This window comes from Lepisma saccharinum, chromosome 2 (assembly GCF_977018435.1).
Source record: "Lepisma saccharinum chromosome 2, izLepSacc3.1, whole genome shotgun sequence".
In the NCBI taxonomy this organism is placed as follows: domain Eukaryota; kingdom Metazoa; phylum Arthropoda; class Insecta; order Zygentoma; family Lepismatidae; genus Lepisma; species Lepisma saccharinum.
This window is the reverse complement of record NC_139230.1, coordinates 201,386,252-201,405,982: the sequence shown is the minus strand read 5'-3', so window position 1 is coordinate 201,405,982 and position 19,731 is coordinate 201,386,252. Positions and strand designations below refer to the sequence as shown.

At 36.2% G+C, this 19,731-nt stretch overlaps 1 protein-coding gene across 2 annotated transcripts in view; it reads right to left on the bottom strand.

Moving 5' to 3' along the window:
- LOC145984265 (voltage-dependent calcium channel subunit alpha-2/delta-1-like) overlaps positions 1–17,555 on the bottom strand; it is a 102,337-nt gene extending 84,782 nt beyond the window's left edge. For both annotated transcript variants that reach the window (XM_083117875.1, XM_083117876.1), the window contains exons 1-4: positions 17,323–17,555; positions 10,005–10,086; positions 9,261–9,374; positions 3,504–3,699 (exon numbers count right to left, since the gene is read on the bottom strand). In XM_083117875.1, the coding sequence (XP_082974001.1) occupies positions 3,504–3,699; positions 9,261–9,374; positions 10,005–10,086; positions 17,323–17,423 (493 nt within the window). In that variant the 5' untranslated portion in view covers positions 17,424–17,555. The remainder of the gene's footprint in view (positions 1–3,503; positions 3,700–9,260; positions 9,375–10,004; positions 10,087–17,322) is intronic.
- Between the last annotated feature and the right edge of the window lie 2,176 nt (positions 17,556–19,731).

The window sequence follows — 19,731 nt, the reverse complement described above, 5'->3', positions numbered from 1 at the left end:
GAAGGGACACTTATAAAGAATATGCAAGCCTAGGCTGGGATTTGAATCTGGGACCTGTGACATCATAGCATGCTGTACTAACCACTCTGCCATGGAAGTCAGCACCAATGTATCAATGCTCTGTATGAGTGGTAATTGTATCTAAAAATACTGAAAAAAGTATCTTAACATCGCAATCCACACATTCCTTTCATGTTATTACATGCACAGACATTGGACATATTTCTTGTGAGTTTTTTATTCATTTTCAGCAGCAATGTTGTAATTACCTATTGTGTATTTCATAGAAACTTTCTGTTAAACAATCATGTTTCTAACTTCTACTGTCAGTTGGTGCACAGAAAGATTTTATTTTTACACAGTTGTGTTCTTCTTGTAATGCCACTAGGGACATAGGCACCAGGTTCTCACTGACATATTTTAGATGAATATTTTATTAATATTTAGCAACTAGTTTGTTGTACTTAATTTCCATAATCTGTAATCTATTCACCTTTGTAATCAATCTTCACAAAAATTTCAAAAGATATACTCAGCATCCCAAAAACATAATCAAGGAACACATACAGTGGGGGAATGCAGGAATAGAAACAATTGTGCATGAACAGTACTTTAGTTCACCACAACTCTGCATTGTTACTCCCATTTATAAATTTGTTGCAATACCAATGCAATATATATATTTCAGTATGACTGCATCAGCCCCGCATGTACTGAGTTGATAATCACCAATATCTTTAAAGTTCGAGCAGTCTAAAAAATATGTACAGTGCTGATCAATGCTTTAAGAGTTCGCATATCCTGAGAAATATGCAAAATGCAGAATTTTGTGCTCAAATGTGTGGAAAAAGCAAATTGAATGACAGCTAATTTTATATTCTGATTGTAACATAAGTTAATGTTATTAATATTTTCATGGATGGAAATAGATACTTGGTACTCTGCCAGTATTGGCCAATAGCTCTAAAATTACCGATAACTTTACCAAATATCAGATAAGTGCCTACTTCCATAGGTACGAATAAATGCAAGTAGCCATCATGTGTCACTTATCATTTTGGTGTGAAATCCCCCTCACAATCTGTCCATACTATGATTATCACAAAGAAAAAAATGACAGGTACCATTCCCACCCATCATTCAACTGAAAATTCAGGCTCACATTCCATTACAGCTTCACCTTATATCTGGAAACCAAAATGCCTTCATACTAAAGGTAGTCAACTAATCATCTTCCATGCAAGCTTATAAAATCTGCACTTCTCACTTTTCTTTGCATATCATAATAAGATGCTTTGAAAAATAATAAAGTCATCGAGGGTTCAAAATAAAAGCAATATCTCTACATCCTGTCAATTACTAAGCTGAAAATTTTCATGCATATCATTGAATACTCGACTAATCAACAAATATCTCTCAAATGGATCTGTATACAAATTCATCACACAAGTATCCTGGGAGCCATGCTGATCAATTATGCATTTATGGTTTACACAATTATAACTCCATGGAGAGCATCAACATATATCATGATGTGTACCTCAGGATACCTTTACCAATGGAATTCAATAATATCTGTTGGATAACACCTACAGAATTCAATAATATGTGTTGAGTAACACCTACAATTTCCTAGCCTTGTTGGCAGTTATATGGGACAGCTAGAAAAAAGCAAAGTAAAGATTCAAGTTCTGGTAATATTTTAAAACAAGATGGAACCTAACTTACCTGTTACTCATTATCACCAACATGGTTTTGAAGACATAAACAATGCAATCATGAAGTGTCACTCATGCTCTTTGTATTGTATTTAAAAAAAAGTATATTTTTCCCCCAGTAACAAGACATATTATATCATTTTCAATCATAATTCCACACTTTCAGATGAAATTTTCAAACGTTTTTTGCAAGATTTGACCTAGTTTTCTTTTTTACTTCAATTTTTATTTTGTAACAATCAGACATGTTCAAACACATTACAAGAAGGGCTGAGCCAATGCCACTGTTTGACTTTTTGTTTTAAGTCCACTTTATGTTTAGATAGGCTAATTAGGACTGGACCTAATTTTAAAGTGAGGTTCAAATCACTATGTGCCTCCACCGGGTATCAAATCTGGGATCCCTTGATTACAAGGCACCGATTTTACCACTATGCGATCAGGGAGGCTCCCGACTCCACTGCAAACAATACTGATACCTATCAACTCCCACAGGTATCAACACTGAACACTGTAACAATTTAAGTTGTTCAGAAGATTTACAAAAGTTAATGCATAAATATTCCACTGGAACTACACCATGTCAATATCCCAGAGCTGTATTTTAAAATGAAATATTCAGAATATTAAAATGATTTTCATTTAATCTCAAAATCCACTATTACACACAATATTTGTGTAAAATAAATGTAAATTTCAAATTTTGCATAATTTCCAGGCTATTTAGACTCCGCTAAAGTGTTGTACTCTTTGTGGACTATGCAATTTACCTGACTCCAGATAAGTATTGGCTGGTAAATTAAACCACTGGTATTGGCTCAGAGCAAATTACTAGAGAGTTAATTTTAATTTAATATAAACACAATATGTATGAGCCTGAGAGGCAGCTATCATTTGGTGACACAGTTATTGACACCTCTGAGTTGTAACGACCACAAAGATGATTAAAAGATGAAAAATTTTCAACTCAAAAAAATTAAGAAAAAAATGAGGGAGTAAATGATTGTTAATTGGCAAATTGCATGAACACAACAAATCCATTATACTACTGTAGCAACATGACTCAACACTATCTATAAAATTTCATTAAGCATGAAACTTATGTGGTTGCCAAAACATGTCCATACCAGGAGCACCTACTTTCTCAATGAGTGGTCATTGTGTACTTTTCCAGCACTGAATTTTCTTTTTTTTGAAAGTGGTCTCAAATTTTACACAAATTTTGTGTTAAATTTTGTGGGTGGTGTACTGAAACAAGTGCATCATAGCATATATCACAACATAATATATGTAACCAGATTGGTATATAATTAGTTCTCAGTAAATTTTGTGCCATTATTGGCAAAAAATTCATATAATTACACTAGTAATGTAAAGTTTTTATCACAGAGCAAATTATCCCATTTAAAGATAAATGCCCATTGATTAAGTATAAATAAAACACCTGATGGCCTGTGTACAGTGTAAAATATAAACAAGAAAAGACGAGAAGTGCCCAACTAGAAGAGAGATTAAGTATTCGTTATCAGTCACTTAACTATATTCTGCTACCTGCATACACAATCTACACATCTATGATGACGACATATCACAATACTTAGTTTCGGTTGTTTGACTTGTGACTGCCAACATAATTCTTCACTCCTGTGAAGAAAATTTGTACAGATTTTGTCTAACCTAAAGCACTAACATGTCACATTTCTCAGAAATTTCCTAGACAAACAGAGAAAGCATCCTTATCAAAATACATTTTGAAATATATGAAATAAAACCATGTACACTTACATCCTTCATATATTTCTAGAGGTATATGTACTCCAGATGCAGTAAAATTCACTGGTTGCATGAAATGTGTATTGTACTCTAGCCTGTGGCCATTCTCATCAAATTCCTTTACATTCAAGAATGGAATATCTTCCAGCTGCAAAGTTTCATCTTCTATATATTCGGCAGTTGCATTTTCAGCAACATTCACAAGTCTCTGAAAAAGCAAGTTTTTCAACCATATTAGAATATTTTTGCTCAAACGAGTAAATAAACACAACTAAAAAGGGATATTACATTTTCCTCATAAAAAATTCAGTGATATTGGCTCAAGTATAAGATGAATAATATCACTTAGTAATCCATGAGTAGGGTGACCATATGTCCCATTTTGACCGGGACAGTCCTGTTTCAGAGGTACATCCCGGTCATCCCATTGATATTAGTTTAAAAAACTATTTGTCCCACTTTATAAGAGTCTAGGAGTTAGCTTGAAAACGAAATTCAAATTTGAGAGACATTTCATGCTAAAAAAATGTTGGAATTTTTTAACTAGTGCCATGGCAACACCATGCCAAAACAGCTGGACTGCATTTCAAGCAAGGTTATTAGAAGTATAGTTTCGAGCATGTCATAACAATCAAAATGTTCCGAATGTTTGAGAAGGGAGAAGTTTACTGTTTAAGTTAGCTCACGTTCCGAGTTGCATTGCTTGTGTGTGTGAACCGTTATTTGTAGAGCAGTGAACAAGCATGGCCATGAAGCATTTATTGTAGACTCAATACAGACCTGCAACTAGAATTTAAACTCTTGCATCTTGACACAAACTCAAAACACAAATCTCGCATCGTGTTATGTGTGATAGGTATGTTTATTATTTTTTTCTATGAACGGTTGGTGAAGAATGAAGTTGTTCTTGTTCTAATACATACTTCTGCACTCCTCAACTTCAGCATAGGACTAACATCAAAGGTTCATCAGAAGGAACAAGAAACACTATGTAAGCAGTGATGTGCACTCACTGAGGAGTAGCTAGTCTAGCAGAGATAGATCTATCAATCTCACATCTCTAATTATTTTCAAATCACAATATTTATTGTCTTGTTGAAGCCACAGTTTGTATGCAACCCTTTATTTCATGCGCTTCTCATCCCTCTGTGCAATCAGTGGGCAAGACTGGAAGGAGCTACTCTAGCTGGCTTTTCCTTCGCCTCACCAGTTCCAGGTAGAAATGGCCGCTGCAAGGGAAAGGGACGATTTCTGCCTCTATCCTTGGCCCCTCCCCCCCCCCCCCCCCACTGCAATGGTTGAAAGCCCGTGCTTTCAGGTCTCTCAGTCTATCTCCTATAGGAACAGATAGGGGATTGGTTTCCCTTCAATTCCTAAATCCTCTAAATAACTTAAGAGGAAAATTTTCTGCAGTACTTATGTTCTGTCTATTTAAACTCTTGAGAGATGGTCATTAATCTCTCACTGAGTGAAATGATAAATTACAATGTTTTTGTTTTTTTGCCATAACCTAATAGTCTAATCTGTACTGAACAAAACAAGATATAAAACATTACTTAAACCTTGTGTAATTTAAATTTTCCCACCAAAAAAATGCTCAGCTTTCGCACATACACAGGGAAAATCAGCCTTTATACAGTGGATTCTTGTTAATTCGAACTTGGATAATTCGAATTACTCAGTAATTTGAAGATAAGTTTGTTCTCCTTGAAATCATCATTAAACCCTTCCCTGCAGCGACATTGAAGGAAAGTACAACCAAAAAATATCATCTATATATAGATGCAACCGCAAATTAATGTCACGCTAAATAATGCAAAAACTAGCTATAAAAAGTCTGCCCGCAAAATGAAGCTAAGGAAAACAATCTATATATAGACTGCTGCAAATAAACATTCCATTTTAGGTAAGGTTCCCCCTGCATGCAGCACCATGCCTTGAAGGCACATTTAGGGGATGTGGGTAGGTACTAGTGGTACTTTATAGATATTGTCCCCCACTGTGGCCATGCGGTGTAAGGCATCAGGCTTTGGGCTCCAGCTATGGGGCACTGAGGAAGAAGCGTAATATCTTTTCTCTGGAGATTTTGGCCTGTGTATGGGACTGGTATTATCAAAGTGTTCGAAGATTAGTATGGAACAGGGATGTACCTACGAAATGCAACAAGGTAATATACAACACATCTGTGTCAATATGTATGGAGCAGAGACTTGGACAATGACAGAGAGAGAGAAAAGAAAAATGTAGGCAGTGGAGATGAAATTTTTTAAGGATTTGATTGATTTACTTTATTTTACCTCGCTTTTTATGCTACTTTTGGCTAATTCGCAAAGATGGGGATGAGTGATATGATGACATTGATGAATAGACACTCACAAACATGCATTCCCAGGCCAGGATTCGAACCCAAGATTTTTAAGGAGTATATTGATTGATTGATTTGGTGTTTTAAGTCAACTTTATGCACAGTAAGGCTAATCGGGCCTGGACCTACAGTTTAAAGTGGGATCTGAACCACTATGTGCCTTCACCGGGTCGAAAAGGAGTATATTGGGGAAGACTAGAAGTGATAGAATAAAGAATGAGGAGATCCGACGGACAGTGGGTGTGGTGAAGCTTCAGGACAGGATAGATCAGGTACAGATGAGATGGTTCGGACACATGAAGAGGATGGATGCAGAAAGACTACCAGTAAGATTACAATGCACAAGAAGTGAGAATAAGGATTGAGAAGTGAGAAGATTGGAACACTGTGGAAAGAGAAGAGTGGTGGATGACCAGGAAAAAATGGAGAGGCTTCACTTCTATGCCGACCCAGCCAGAGGCAGGAAACTGAACGATGATAATGATGGGACTGGTGGCCACCCACAATAGTGAGGAAATTGGGGAGCTACAAATAGGTAGTGTCACCCGGTCATGAAAACCTGCAACAACGACTGGGGGTTCATCATGCTGACGACACGTCACCCCGAAACTGGTTGAATGATCTCTTGATCTCTCACTTCAGCAGGTGGGAGTGAAACTGGGAGTTGATGGGTAGGCGCTGGTCCTCGCGGGCTGTTGCGCCATGGGTTATTTTTCTATTGTTTTTCTTTACATAGATAAGGACAAAAATGTCATATTATACACTCACTCATACTCAATCAGTATCACCAAACATAAACATTTTGTTGTATTGGTAAACTTATTGATATTTTTACTAATACAATATATCTATAAATACCCTGTAATGTAGTGCAAAACTGTGTCATTTTGTTATTATTTTTATGGATATACAGGGTTTGTCCGGAAAGTAATAAGATTGGCCATGGCATGGTGCTCCAGTCGTCAACAGTGCATCCGCCACAAGTGAGATTGGTGGTGGGGGGGGGGGTCTTAGCTAACCAATGCTACCATGATCATTCGCTTCCGAGCTCTGGTAGAGCAAGAGTCACTTATTGTGCGAACAGTGTTTAAAAACGACATCAAGATTTTCGGAAGCTCAAAATGCAGCGTTCGCTTGAGCAACGATTCGCCATTAAATTTTGCTTCAAGCTTGGAAAAACCGCTGCAGATATGTTCACCATGATTAAGGAGGACTACCAGGACCAAATCCTGTAAAGAGCCCAGGTTTTCCCTTGGCATGGGGATTTCAAGAACGGACGGGAAAACGTGGAGGATGGCTAACTCTCTGGATGCCCTTCGACGAGTCGTGTGGACTAAAATGTTGTCAAAGTGAAGGAACTCTTGGACCAAGACCATCGTTTGAGTGTGAGAATGATAGCCGAAGAACTGAATCTACCCAAAACAGTGGTACACAAAATTGTGAGTGAAAATTTGAACATGCGCAAGATTTGTGCGAAGTTGGAGCCAAAAGTGCTGGATGACAGACAAAAGGAAGCTCCATCACAATAACATGCCGAGTCACACTGCGTTCCTTGTGACGTCATTATAGAATCAGCGTTGCCACATTGCCGCAGCCAACGTACAGTCCCGACATGAGCCCAGCGGACTTATTTCTATTCCCCAAGCTCAAAAGAAGCTTGAAAGGTTGCCGTTGTGACGATGTTTTGGCCATCCAAGCAGCAACGACGGGTGTTCTGAGGGGGTTGTCGGAAGCTGACTTCCAGGAGGTGTACGCTGCATGGAAATCGTGCTGGCAGTGGTGTGTCGACAGCCAAGGAGAGTACTTTGAAGAATTTTAACAAGTTGTACCAATTGGATCAATAAATTTTATTTCCTGGACCCAGTCTCATTACTTTCCGGACAAACCCTGTAAACATAAAACTCATGTACCCTACTTCTGTAAATGCAATGTTTCAATATGTGGTTCTTTTTTTAAAAAGCAAAAAAGGCTCAAGTCATCTGGTAACATTCATTAAGAAGTTTAATTCATGCTCTTCAAGGAAAATTTAAATCAGTAAATTTGATATTTATACTATATCAGTGTTGGCAAAAATTTCATAATGGTCCATTCCTGCTCTATACATAGAAATGTGTCACAAATAACTCCCACAATCAGTATCCATTTTTACCAAGCATGGTTGTAAGTTAAAATATTAGTCTGCAGAGAAAATTGTGTTTTTTCCACTCATCATTGACATATTAGGCCCAACTCAACCTCCAAATAGAGTAATGAAAGTTGAGAGGAATACTGTAACGGACAATGTTTTCAATATCAATACACTACAAGAATTATGTAAATGTTCTCTAATTGCATAATATAAAATACTGCATTGAATGTTAAAGCACAGAAAAAAATGGAAAAAGGAATGGGCATGAGTATTAGATTATTATCATTAGGGCCCGAGGCTTTATGTTATAACATATTTCTTATTTGGCATCGAATCGAATACTGGAGTGAGATCTTTATGCATCTGATGAAAATCAGCTGAAATAGACAAACTTGATAGGCACGTTTTGACATATCATACCAATTTCACATTTTTACAACATATTTCTTCAATTTTCTCATAATAAGATATTTCTGTATAATTTCGTAATTGTCTAGCACATAATCGGTTATTTTATAATTTATTCTTAGTACCTTTAACGCAACGGATAGTTTATATTATCTATGTCAGGATAAGGAAATTAAGGACAAAGAAATTAAAAGAAGATGCGGTGTTTTCTTATGAACTAATAGAGAACAATAATACTCCCCCTCCCACTTTTTTATCCCGCTGACAACTGATAGCCATGTGAACATTATTAAGGAAAAATATTCTCTGTCATTGCTGTGCGGGCACAAGAATCACCGTAAACAAGTTTCAATTCTTCTCATTTCTTTACCTTTTCTTCGCTTCTCACAACAATCAGTCAAATGTAAAAATAACATTCTGTTATTACATCCCTTACTCTATCAGCAATCCAGTACAGGAGTTTCAAGATATCTTGTCACTTGAGCCAGTGTGCATACTCTGTCCCTGCTTAGAATAATTGCAGTGAACCTCACATTATTTTCTATATTTTCCCACTACATTATTTGGTTAAAGGAATTCTGACTTCATTTAATACCCCACCACCACCCTAGTCCATCTTCTCTGGAAGATACTGACTTCCCGTGTAATGAGAAATTTGAAAGTACTGTTGGGCATATTTTTAGCTTTACAGGGAATATTTCTGAATTTTCTGACATTTAAAATTTTTTATGACATATTTCTAATGTTTTGAGACATATTTTTCAATTTTTATGACATAATTACATACATATTTTGCAGTTTTATAGGCACTAAATATTATTAATAGAGTATTTTTACAAATGAAATTATTGGTTTTACTTATGCATACCTGAAGTGCTCTTTTCTTTTTGTCACACATAGCATTTAGATCATCCACAGTTTCTCTCAATATGTCCTCACCATTTGCACGCAGCAATGATATATCCGTCACATTGGAGTAACGCTGAAAGTAAAATAGTAACTAATGAACACATGTGAAAATCTTACTGTATTAACATGCACGTTGTGATCTGAATTTAAAAATAAATACAACTATTGTACAACAATTTAAAATTTGAGAAACCCTTTCCACAAAAAAAAGGAAATTTCATGTAAATTTGGTGTATCATACCAAAATGATAATCGATGGAATGAAAGGCTTCATTAATTATAACATGAACAAGAAACCTTGAGGCAAAATGTTGGTCCATGCATTTAAACGAGAACTTACACATTGCTAGCATGAGATCAACAAACTGACAAATCTAATATCACAGATATGACAGAAAATCTTCACTCCAGGACTTAATTGATTTGGTGTTTTAAGTCCACTTTATGCACAGTAAGGCTAATCGGGACTGGACCTAAAGTTCAAAGTGGGATCTGAACCACTATGTGCCTCCACCGGGTATCAAACCTGGGACCCCTTGATTATAAGGCAATGATGCTACCACTGCGCCATCGAGGAGGTACATACCCCAGGACTTGGTTAAAGCACACTAGAGGTAATTAAAATTGTAAGAATATGAGTATATTTTTTTCAAAGAAATATAAATTTTCTGTTAACTAAAAATCTTGCATACACCAAACTTACCTCTTTAATAACATCAATATTGGTTACTTGTTTTGCAAAATCTGTCAGTTTCTCTTCCAAAGATGAGCTCCACTGCAATATCCTAAAAATGAAAATAATAATATATAAATTCAGAAAAAAATTAATTCAGTCTTCCCTTAGGAATATTACAATTCCTCAAAGGCTTAATGTTGTACAAGTATAGAAGGTCTAAATATGGGCTAAGGTTTAAATATGGGTTTTGGAGTTATCAGCACTCCCGGGTGCTGCAGGCTATTGGAACTGGTTATCTGTCAAGGACAAAGGTTGTGGCGCCAATTTGCAAGAGAAAGTGTTGGTTAGTTTCGGGCTTGGATGCTGTTATAGAATTGTGACCTAGGAAAACTTTTTGCAGGTATGTTTTAACTCAGCACTTTCTGAATTCTCATCTGCTTTGTATAGGTTATGATATTAGTGGTACATAAAAAAAATTGTGGGCTTTTATAATGCTATGATTTGTTTGTGAAATATATACCACAGAGAAAAAATAAATTGAAGAAGAAAAATAGTGTGATGGTCTAAATATGGGCTATGACATGATGTCTAATGTTGAGATCACATTTTCAACAAATATTTGGATTTTTTTTCTTAATTTTGATTTTTCCCATTCCGCGTGATTTTCAAAACAACAGTTCATAAATATGAATTTTATAATGTTTTAGTGATAAATGACTGTTTTTTTTAAAAATTTTAATTGCTTTTTGTGATATTGCCACTAGTAGCCCATATTTACACCACAATTTTGAAATACATCATTTTACCATTTTTTGGAAATTGCTTTTTTTAAAAAGAAAAAATGAGACCTTCTATACTTTAGCATGCCATTACATTTAAGTATATATTTCATAGATATGCATTTTAAAGGCATGTGCTTGATATATATTTTTTTTTCCTCCAAAAATTACAAAATAAAAAGGGGAGCCCATATTTAGACCTTTTCCTCTAATTATAATTATTAATTTATTGAGAAAATTTCAGACACAGCATGTGACCATTTTACACTGAAATTATCAACAATGAAAAGAACAAAATAACACAAAGGAAAAACAAAAATAAGTCAAGATGGCAAAAATTACTATTATTTAGCAACGTATGTTCTGATGGTAGTCTGAAAGGCATACTCTGTGGAAAATATATCAGCACTTGATGGGAGGTCGTTATATTCAGTGGGAAGTCTGTGGATGAGCGATCTTGTTTTGAATTTCTAGTCTAGGCTTTTTTGTGTAAAATAGATTTGTATTACATGTTGTGTGCATAGGCACTCGAAAGTGGAATTCCTGGAAGAGCATGTTGCAGCATATTTTGCCATTGACAATTGAAATCGTTCAGTAAACGGCACTGATGGAGTCAGTAAATGTAGATAGGACAGGAGATTCAGTTTTGAAAAATTGCATAATGAGGGAACCCTGTAACGAACTACAGCCAGGAAAAAATGAAGGATGGAATCGATTCTAGAGAGCTGAGTGGGACATGCCATGGACCAGACAAGAGAGCAGTATTCTATTATTGGGGAAATGAATGACTTGAAGTATAAGGTGAGCAGTATTCTATTATTGGGGAAATGAATGACTTGAAGTATAAGGTGAGCAGTATTCTATTATTGGGGAAATGAATGACTTGAAGTATAAGGTGAGGGCTGAGATATCACTAATTTCAGTGAAATGATACAGTAAACCTAAGAGATGCATGGCCTGTTTTTGTGGTGACTGCAATATGTTCTTCAAATGTGAGTTTTTGATTGGAAACAATGCCTAGGTCCTTGTGAGAAGATACTTCTTTGGTGTTATTGCCAAAAATGGAGTAAGATGACTTTAACAGTTTCTTTTTTAGAGAGACGGTGACAGTAGTACATTTTTTCAGAATTTAATGTAAGTTTCCATTTCAGGCACCAGGAAATAAATGTTACATCATTCTGGATAAGATGAGCATCATTGGAAGTGGAGATTTTCCTGAAAATTTTAGTCATCTGCGAAAAGAAGGTAATTACTAGAGGCGGCTGTGAGATGGTCGGTAAGGTTATCAAGTAATAATATGAACAACAGAGGTCCTAGAACGCTACCCTGTGGTACTCCAGAGAGGACAGGAAGAAAGTTATATAGAGTTCCTGGAAGGATTACACATTATTAGCGATTGCTAAGGTAATATGTGAGCAAGTTTAGAAATTTACAGTGAACGTTGAATCTATTGAACAATTTGTGAATCAGAAGACTGTGACTAACAGCATCAAAAGCTTTGGTCAGATCAAAATATATTATGTCTAGTTGCGAATTGATTGAAATGCAGTTCATAGCATATGACAGAAAGACAGACAGGTTCATAAGACATGAACTACCAGAAAGAAAGCCATGTTGATCTGAGCTTAGATGGGGCGAAACAAATTTATTCGTATATAGCCAGTCTTTATATTTTCACAGATGATGGACAGAGAAGAGAATAAGGAGATTGGCCTTCAGAAGAAACAAGGTTTTTGATGCCACTTTTGTGAATGTGAGTGTTCCATGCACACTTCCAACTGTGGGGAAAGATGCCTTCTGAGAAACATCTATTCAGGAGAATGCAGATTCTTCAGTTTCCCTTGGGAAGATGGTGTTGATATTGTCTGGCCCTAGTGCACGGTGAACTGGGAGAGATGACAATCAACTTTTCACTTCATCGGTTGTAGTGGTAAGCTTTGTTAGAGAGTAGTTGCAAGGGAGGACGGCGGTATTTCAAGATCAACCATTTTATACAACTTTCCTAAATGTATTTCTTCATAAACTGAATTCTACACATATTTAGAAATGCACACTGAAGAGAATTACTAATTATTAATGTGTGTTTGGTGTAAACTAATTTTTCCAATCCCATCTTTATATACAGGTTGCATTAGAAGCAATGCCCATTTCTTGCCAGCGAATTATAAAGTGAATATTTTCGAGATGTTTTAATTGCAACGATGTATTGGGTTAGTAAGCTTTGGTTTTTCAAAAGCTATGAGGTAAAATGGCCCGTATAGTTATCCCCCCCCCTTTAAATATTTTAAAGAGTACCAGACAAAACCCCAACCCGCTGCTGATTTGCAAAACACAATTAGAGACTAAATATCTGACATTAACCAAGAATTATGTCATAAGACTAGATTGAGTGTAGTTGGTAGGGCACGTGACTGTCTCACACAAGAGGAGGACAGCCTTTCGATGTAAAGGATGTGCATATTACATGTGGTATTGTTGAACTGTAATTTTTCTAAACTTCATTTAACCACCTGCAATTATCACAAAAAAAATTAGTAAAGATTACAAGCAACTCTAAAAGGGTATTACTTCTACTGCACCCTGTATACTTACATTGGTAGATTAGGCATGTTACATTTGGTGCTTTTAGTATTATCGATTGATTGATTGAGTTGGTTGTTGATTTGGTGTTTTAAGTCCACTTTATGTACAGTAAGGCTAATTGGGACTGGACCTACAGTTTAAAGTCGGATTCGAACCATTATGCGCCTCCACCGAGTATCAAACCTGGGACTCCTTGATTACATGGCGGCGACACAACCACTGCGCTATGAGGGAGGCTTTTAGCATTATCATTAAGCTATGAAGTAAGTAATTATACATTTTGTGTAGTTTGTGTGCACTTCAAATCCTCTGTTGCACATGTATGCAACATTTTTCACACTAAGAAATTTCTCCACATAGCAACAACTGTGTGGTCACTTGTGCAATATAGTTTTCACGAGCTAAGTACTCAGAAAATATTTTTTTGAAAAACTTTCCAATGCACAAATTAGTACTTCAAACTTATTATATAACTTATTATCAATATTCACACTGTTTCCTCTCACTGTACAACTTGTGAAAATCATATAACAAACTCAAGGGGTCCAAGGTTTGATACCTGGTGGAGGCACATTGCACAGTGGTTCAGATCATACCTTAAACTGTAGGTCCAGTCCCGATTAGCCCATCTGTGCATAAAGTGGACTTAAAACAGAAATCAAACAAACAAATATAAAACACACTGAACAACTAGTATATAATTTGGGAAGGAAGATGAACCTACATTCCCACCTATATGTAATACATAAAATGCATGTTTACTTTGGAGGGAAAATATCTGGAAAAAATATTTTAAGTACATTATTATGATGCAAAACACTTTCCACCCTTCCCCTGAATTCTACTAAGTTGAAGTAACCATTTTTTATAGTAAACATGTTAGATGATTGATTTGTTGTTTTAAGTCGACTTTATGCACAGAAAGGCTAATTGGAACTCGATCTACAGTTTAAAGTGGGATCTGAACCACTGTGTCATGTGCCTCCACCGGGTATCAAACCCGGGACCCCTTCATTACAAGGTGACGACGTTACCACTGCGTCATCGGGGAGGCCAGTAAACATGTTAGAGAAACAGTAAATAACACTAACTTCAGTGAATTTGGAATATCATACAATCATGCCAGTTTTTTGAAAGGAGGAGAAATTTCAAAAAATACATCTGCCGAAGGTCCAATTGAGTTTTAATGTTGACATGACTATTCAAAATAATTCAAAATTGCTAAAAATTTCCAATTATTCAGAAACTGTATTCGAGGATCAGAATAAAATTAATAACATACTGGCTTAGTTCCAAAGTGTATTAAACAAATTGGTATTCTCCAAATTCTTTTGAAGGTGTCCAGTTCATACTAATCTTTTCTAATCTACACATCCTTGATCCGCTTTGGATTTTCACTGCTCTACGCTTATCTTTCTTCATCATACTGACACTAAACATTATAAAGATAAGAATTTGGATAAATATTATTCAGGTTACTTATATTTCAGAATACATGTGCTTACTAGGATATACATGCATCGCTGAAACAGTTTGAGCATCTACCACAATTTACTGCTCAATTTATACTAATTTATAAAAATTTGCAGTGAAAAAAAAAGGGCTGCAACCTGGACTCAGCATTGAAAGACAGGGTGCCACCAATTTCATACTATATCAATACTTTATGCATCTGCAACCAAGGTCGTAATTAGGGGATGTCCAGGGGGTCCAGACCTCCCCCCAAAAAAAAGACTTACAAAGAACAGAAATTAAATAATGAAAATAATAAAATAACTAAGATTAAATAATAAAAATATACTTGTTGTTTACTTGAGGTTTATTTATTTCTGCCAAACTTATTGAAAGGCAAGGTATATATTGGGATCATACGACTTTGAATGCCAGTACCAAAGAAGATTTATGCAAGATTTATTTACTACTTATAATATTCTAACATACATAAAATATTACCAGAAACTTTACTTTTCATCAACTGGATCTAACATTTTTTTATATTCAATCCATACTCAATTTTTATCTATTTGACATTAATTTCTGCCGGCCCCCATGGCAGAGTGGTTAGCACATCACACTATGACGCCATGGGTCCCGGGCTCAAATCCTGGCCTGGGCATGTATGTTTGTGAGTGTCCACTCATCAATTTCATCATATAATCACTCATCCCCATCTTCGCAAATTAGCCAAAAGTGGCACGAAGGGCTAAGTCAAATAAATCAAATCAAAAACATTAATTTCCTTGCCACGGCAGTTGATTTTTTTTAAAATTTTGTTGACTTTAACTACATGTAAGCTACCTGTAGATAATGAATATGTACTATCCTTATACAGTCTTTTTACCTATTCATGTTACAAAAATATATTAGTTTGAATATTTCAATTAATTAAATATAATTCTAAATATTTTAATTAGACATTATATTATTATTATTATCATGAGACATTTGGTTCGGATCCCTCCCCCCTCCCTCCCGAAATGTATTTCTAGATACGTGCCTGCCAGCAATGTAAAACCTAGAAAACATGCAGCAAGACTCTCAGAATGTGATATTCCAATTTGCGTACTGGTATATGATTTAGTTTCTTATACCCATGCTATCCAGTGAAAACTGAATAAAAAATATAATGCAATGTTGCTTGAATGGAAGTCTACAGGGTGATCCAAATTTACGTCAAGCTTTATATTTTCCTGTGAAAGTCTCAACTGATAAGGTTAGGTCTAAAGAGGAGGCATACACAAAAAAAATCACGATGTGGCCAATTAAGAAGTTTAAAAAATTGCAAAGTCTACTTTATGCCCAATTAGGGTAATCAGGACTGCACCTACAGTTAAAAGTGGGATCCACGTAACATCTGGTCTCAAGCACAAAAAACCCTTTCAAGCCTCACATGAAAATCTGATAAAACTCCGTGCAAGACAAGCAGAACACAGATCGGTTGCTCACTGCAAAGTGCAGATGCTTGCACAAGTTACTTTTCAAATCATAATTTCTCCAGCAAATAATACTTAATGAAGCTTTCAACTGTGCTAATTAGTTTCTCCAAGCTTTGAACTTATTTCCACAATTGTTTCCAATATTCTAAAACACTTCCTAATATTTGCAAACAATCATTAAACAAATAGAACCGTTGCCGTAAAATGGACAACAGAAATCTAACGTAGCCTACCTAACCTGATGTGAAGAAGAAAGTGGCGAAATACTACAGCAATGTAACCAAACATGCATAACCTATTCAAAAGGATTTTGGTACGGGTACAATATTTCCACATAAAACAAACACAAATTTATGGAATATGTAAACTACATTTGATTGCTACACATGACTGCCCAGACTGCAGCACTAATCTGTATCCAGGAAATGTGTATATATGGGCCAGAAAATCGTTCTACATGAAAGGATTCATTATGCTTCCTTAATATGAGCATTTAGCCATGTAGACAGACAATTCATATGATGTAAAGCAGGCATATGTAGTAGTATATAAAAAGCTCAGCATCCAGACACTGTACTGATATATACAACAATAATAAAAAGAGTTCCGCAAGCAGCCAAGTATTTCTACTTTGTAGAAATGCAGCACATTTTCCTTATAATTATTATTCAAAATTAACATGAGATTAAAATGGCACATCTTTCGGTCGGGTTACCAACAGAAGCACTGAAATCCGCCCCCTTTTGTTCTTACCAGTAACAAATATACACTTCAAAAGGGTAAGAAATGAGGACCTTGCATCCTTATAGCTAGACAACCCAGGTTGGCCGAAAACACAGAGGATTGCATACCATTTAAGGATATAAATTTCTAGAGAGCAGGCAGTGGTGGTGGTGGTGAATTGCCCGTTGTTTAAATGCAGGAAATTTTTACACTGTATAATTAATGTAATCTATGCCTTCCGTCCTACGCTGTATGACAGTAAAAATTGTTCTTATAATTCACATGGGTATAATAATGTTCTTTTTCACTGGCCCTTATACTTACGTTTCTTCTTTCGGAAATCGCCTTTCGTTATCAGCTGTGACACAGAAAGTGCCACTAAGAACTGTGAGGCTTAATATACACAAGAAACCTGTCTCCATCATCAGTATTCAAGTAATTGTAACGTGTTTCTTTGATGGTTATACAAGGGGTTAATATTGCGTCTACATTTTTACGTTTCGGTATTCATTACACATCTTCTTTTTCTTCTATGAGAGGAAGAGGCACAGCGGACAGCATCATCTACTGGGATAAAGATGAAATAAAGAATCGCAAGCAAGAGGGTCTCACTTTTCGCACGCTCCGTCCCGCCCTTCGACTCGTGACGTCAGAATTTTTTTTATATTAAGTCCCAAACCTAACATGTCTAAAATATCAACAAATGCATTTGACCCTGACGTGAGAACAAGAAGGACGGGGCCTGACCATGAAAAGGAGCTCAGGAACTGTGCCATGAGTTATACCCCAAGGAAAGCGACTCAAATTTGTCCTGTCATAGAATTCTATGGTCCTGTAACTACTGGACACGGGTCTCCCTTATCACACAACAATTCCGCAACCTTGTGTTCTGACGTCAGTCGATGAATGCCTACGTTGTTAGGTTAGCTGTTAGGTTTGGTTCTATAAATACACTGCAATTTTTTATTTGTTCGAAGAGAACTAGTCTACCCTAACAACTTGAGCATTTAGCCCAAAAATAAAACTAGTCTCTGGTGACATCAGAATGCAAGGTTGTAGAAGTGTTGTGCGATAAGGGAGACACACAAAACAGTGGACACAGCCTGCCTGCTGGAAATAGCCAGTGGCGTAGCATGGACATTTCGGATGGGAACGCCAAGTCCGAAGGAAGGGTCGGCCCTTTCTTGCTTAATAATTTACTTGTAGTATTAGTCGCTACAGGTATTTTATTTGCCTGAAGTTAGCTGTGTTTTCAATAAAACATCATCCATGCATGTTTTAACTAGATAATTAGATGCCTCACTATGCCACAAATGTTTTGAACTCTGGTGTTTTATACCTTTTTATATACCTTTCTGCATGACGCAAGTCATTAATGGCCGTGTGCACGAACGAAGATCAAATTTTAAACTCGGATCGGGAAAGGATCACTGGAAAATTCCATTGCACGAAGACGGTTCAACACTTGATCGCGATCTAGGAACATCAAAACGAGATTATCTTCTGATCGGCCATTCGCGACCGTTTTGGTGTCTGATCCTGGTTCACGATACTGACGCTTCGACTGCAGGCAGTTGTTTTTTTAATATAAAAACAGCGGAAAGTTATATCGAGGGCGTGCAAACGTTAGAGATGTTGGATGTACAATGCTGATAATTCGAGAACTATGTAAACTAAATACTGCCAAAAAATAATAATAATTTGTGGTTCTGTGGTGCAAAGTCGTAATGTTTATAAATACTGTACTTTCTACCCCAGAACACAAAACATATATAAATGTCATATATTACGTGCAAGGTAAATTATAACACAGCAATGTTTACGATATTGCTACATGGTGTTGGAAATATGATTGTATAAATTTACGAAAATACATGTTACTGGCTATTTACACCAGTTTACACGACACGACCATATAAATACATAAGAATTAAGAAATGAAAAATTCAAATACTTGCCACAGTACAGTAATAATAGAAATAATAATAACATATCTTTATTAGCGGGCGAGGTTCAGCATACGCTGTTCTCTCAAAATCGAATGCATTTGGTATGGCATTAAAGTCCCGTAGAAGAAGGTTCCATGCTTTCTCCTTCTCTTTTGTGTTGTACCGTCAGTTCTTTTTTAATATTATTCTTTTTTTACACTCCACTACATCCTTGTACATATTGAGAAGGTTGATTAGTACATCTCTCAAATTCATAGAAGTTTGCAGCCCGAATTATTTTCTTCTCCTACATGTTGATACTTTAACACATCACATTACTTTATTGGGTTCTTGATTGTCATTTGTTTTAGCCAACCAATCAGGTATAGACGGTGTTAAAGGCGGAGCTACTGCGGAGCATGCGCACTCGTCTGGTCCCCCTCGAACATCCGGTTACGCTTACGATGCTATGGTCGTTGATATGAAAGGGCAAAATGGAGATTCTTTTACAAGGAAATAGGGTGTCAGCTGTGTAACATATGGTTTCACAGTTCAATCGGGAACAAATTTATTGAGTCACGTATCACCAATGGTATCACTTCGTAGGTTTGCGAAGGACGTAGAGAGATGAAACCTGTTGATACAAGCAGAACGAGAAAGATTGGTACCCGGAAAGGATTTTTACGACTTGCATTTTGTTACAAGCATGTTGATCGTTTATCTGCGTATTGTGTTGTGGTGAAAAGCACGCCTCTTAATGAGGTTTCAAACCGAAGCGACACGCGACAGCAGTGGTTCGTACCGA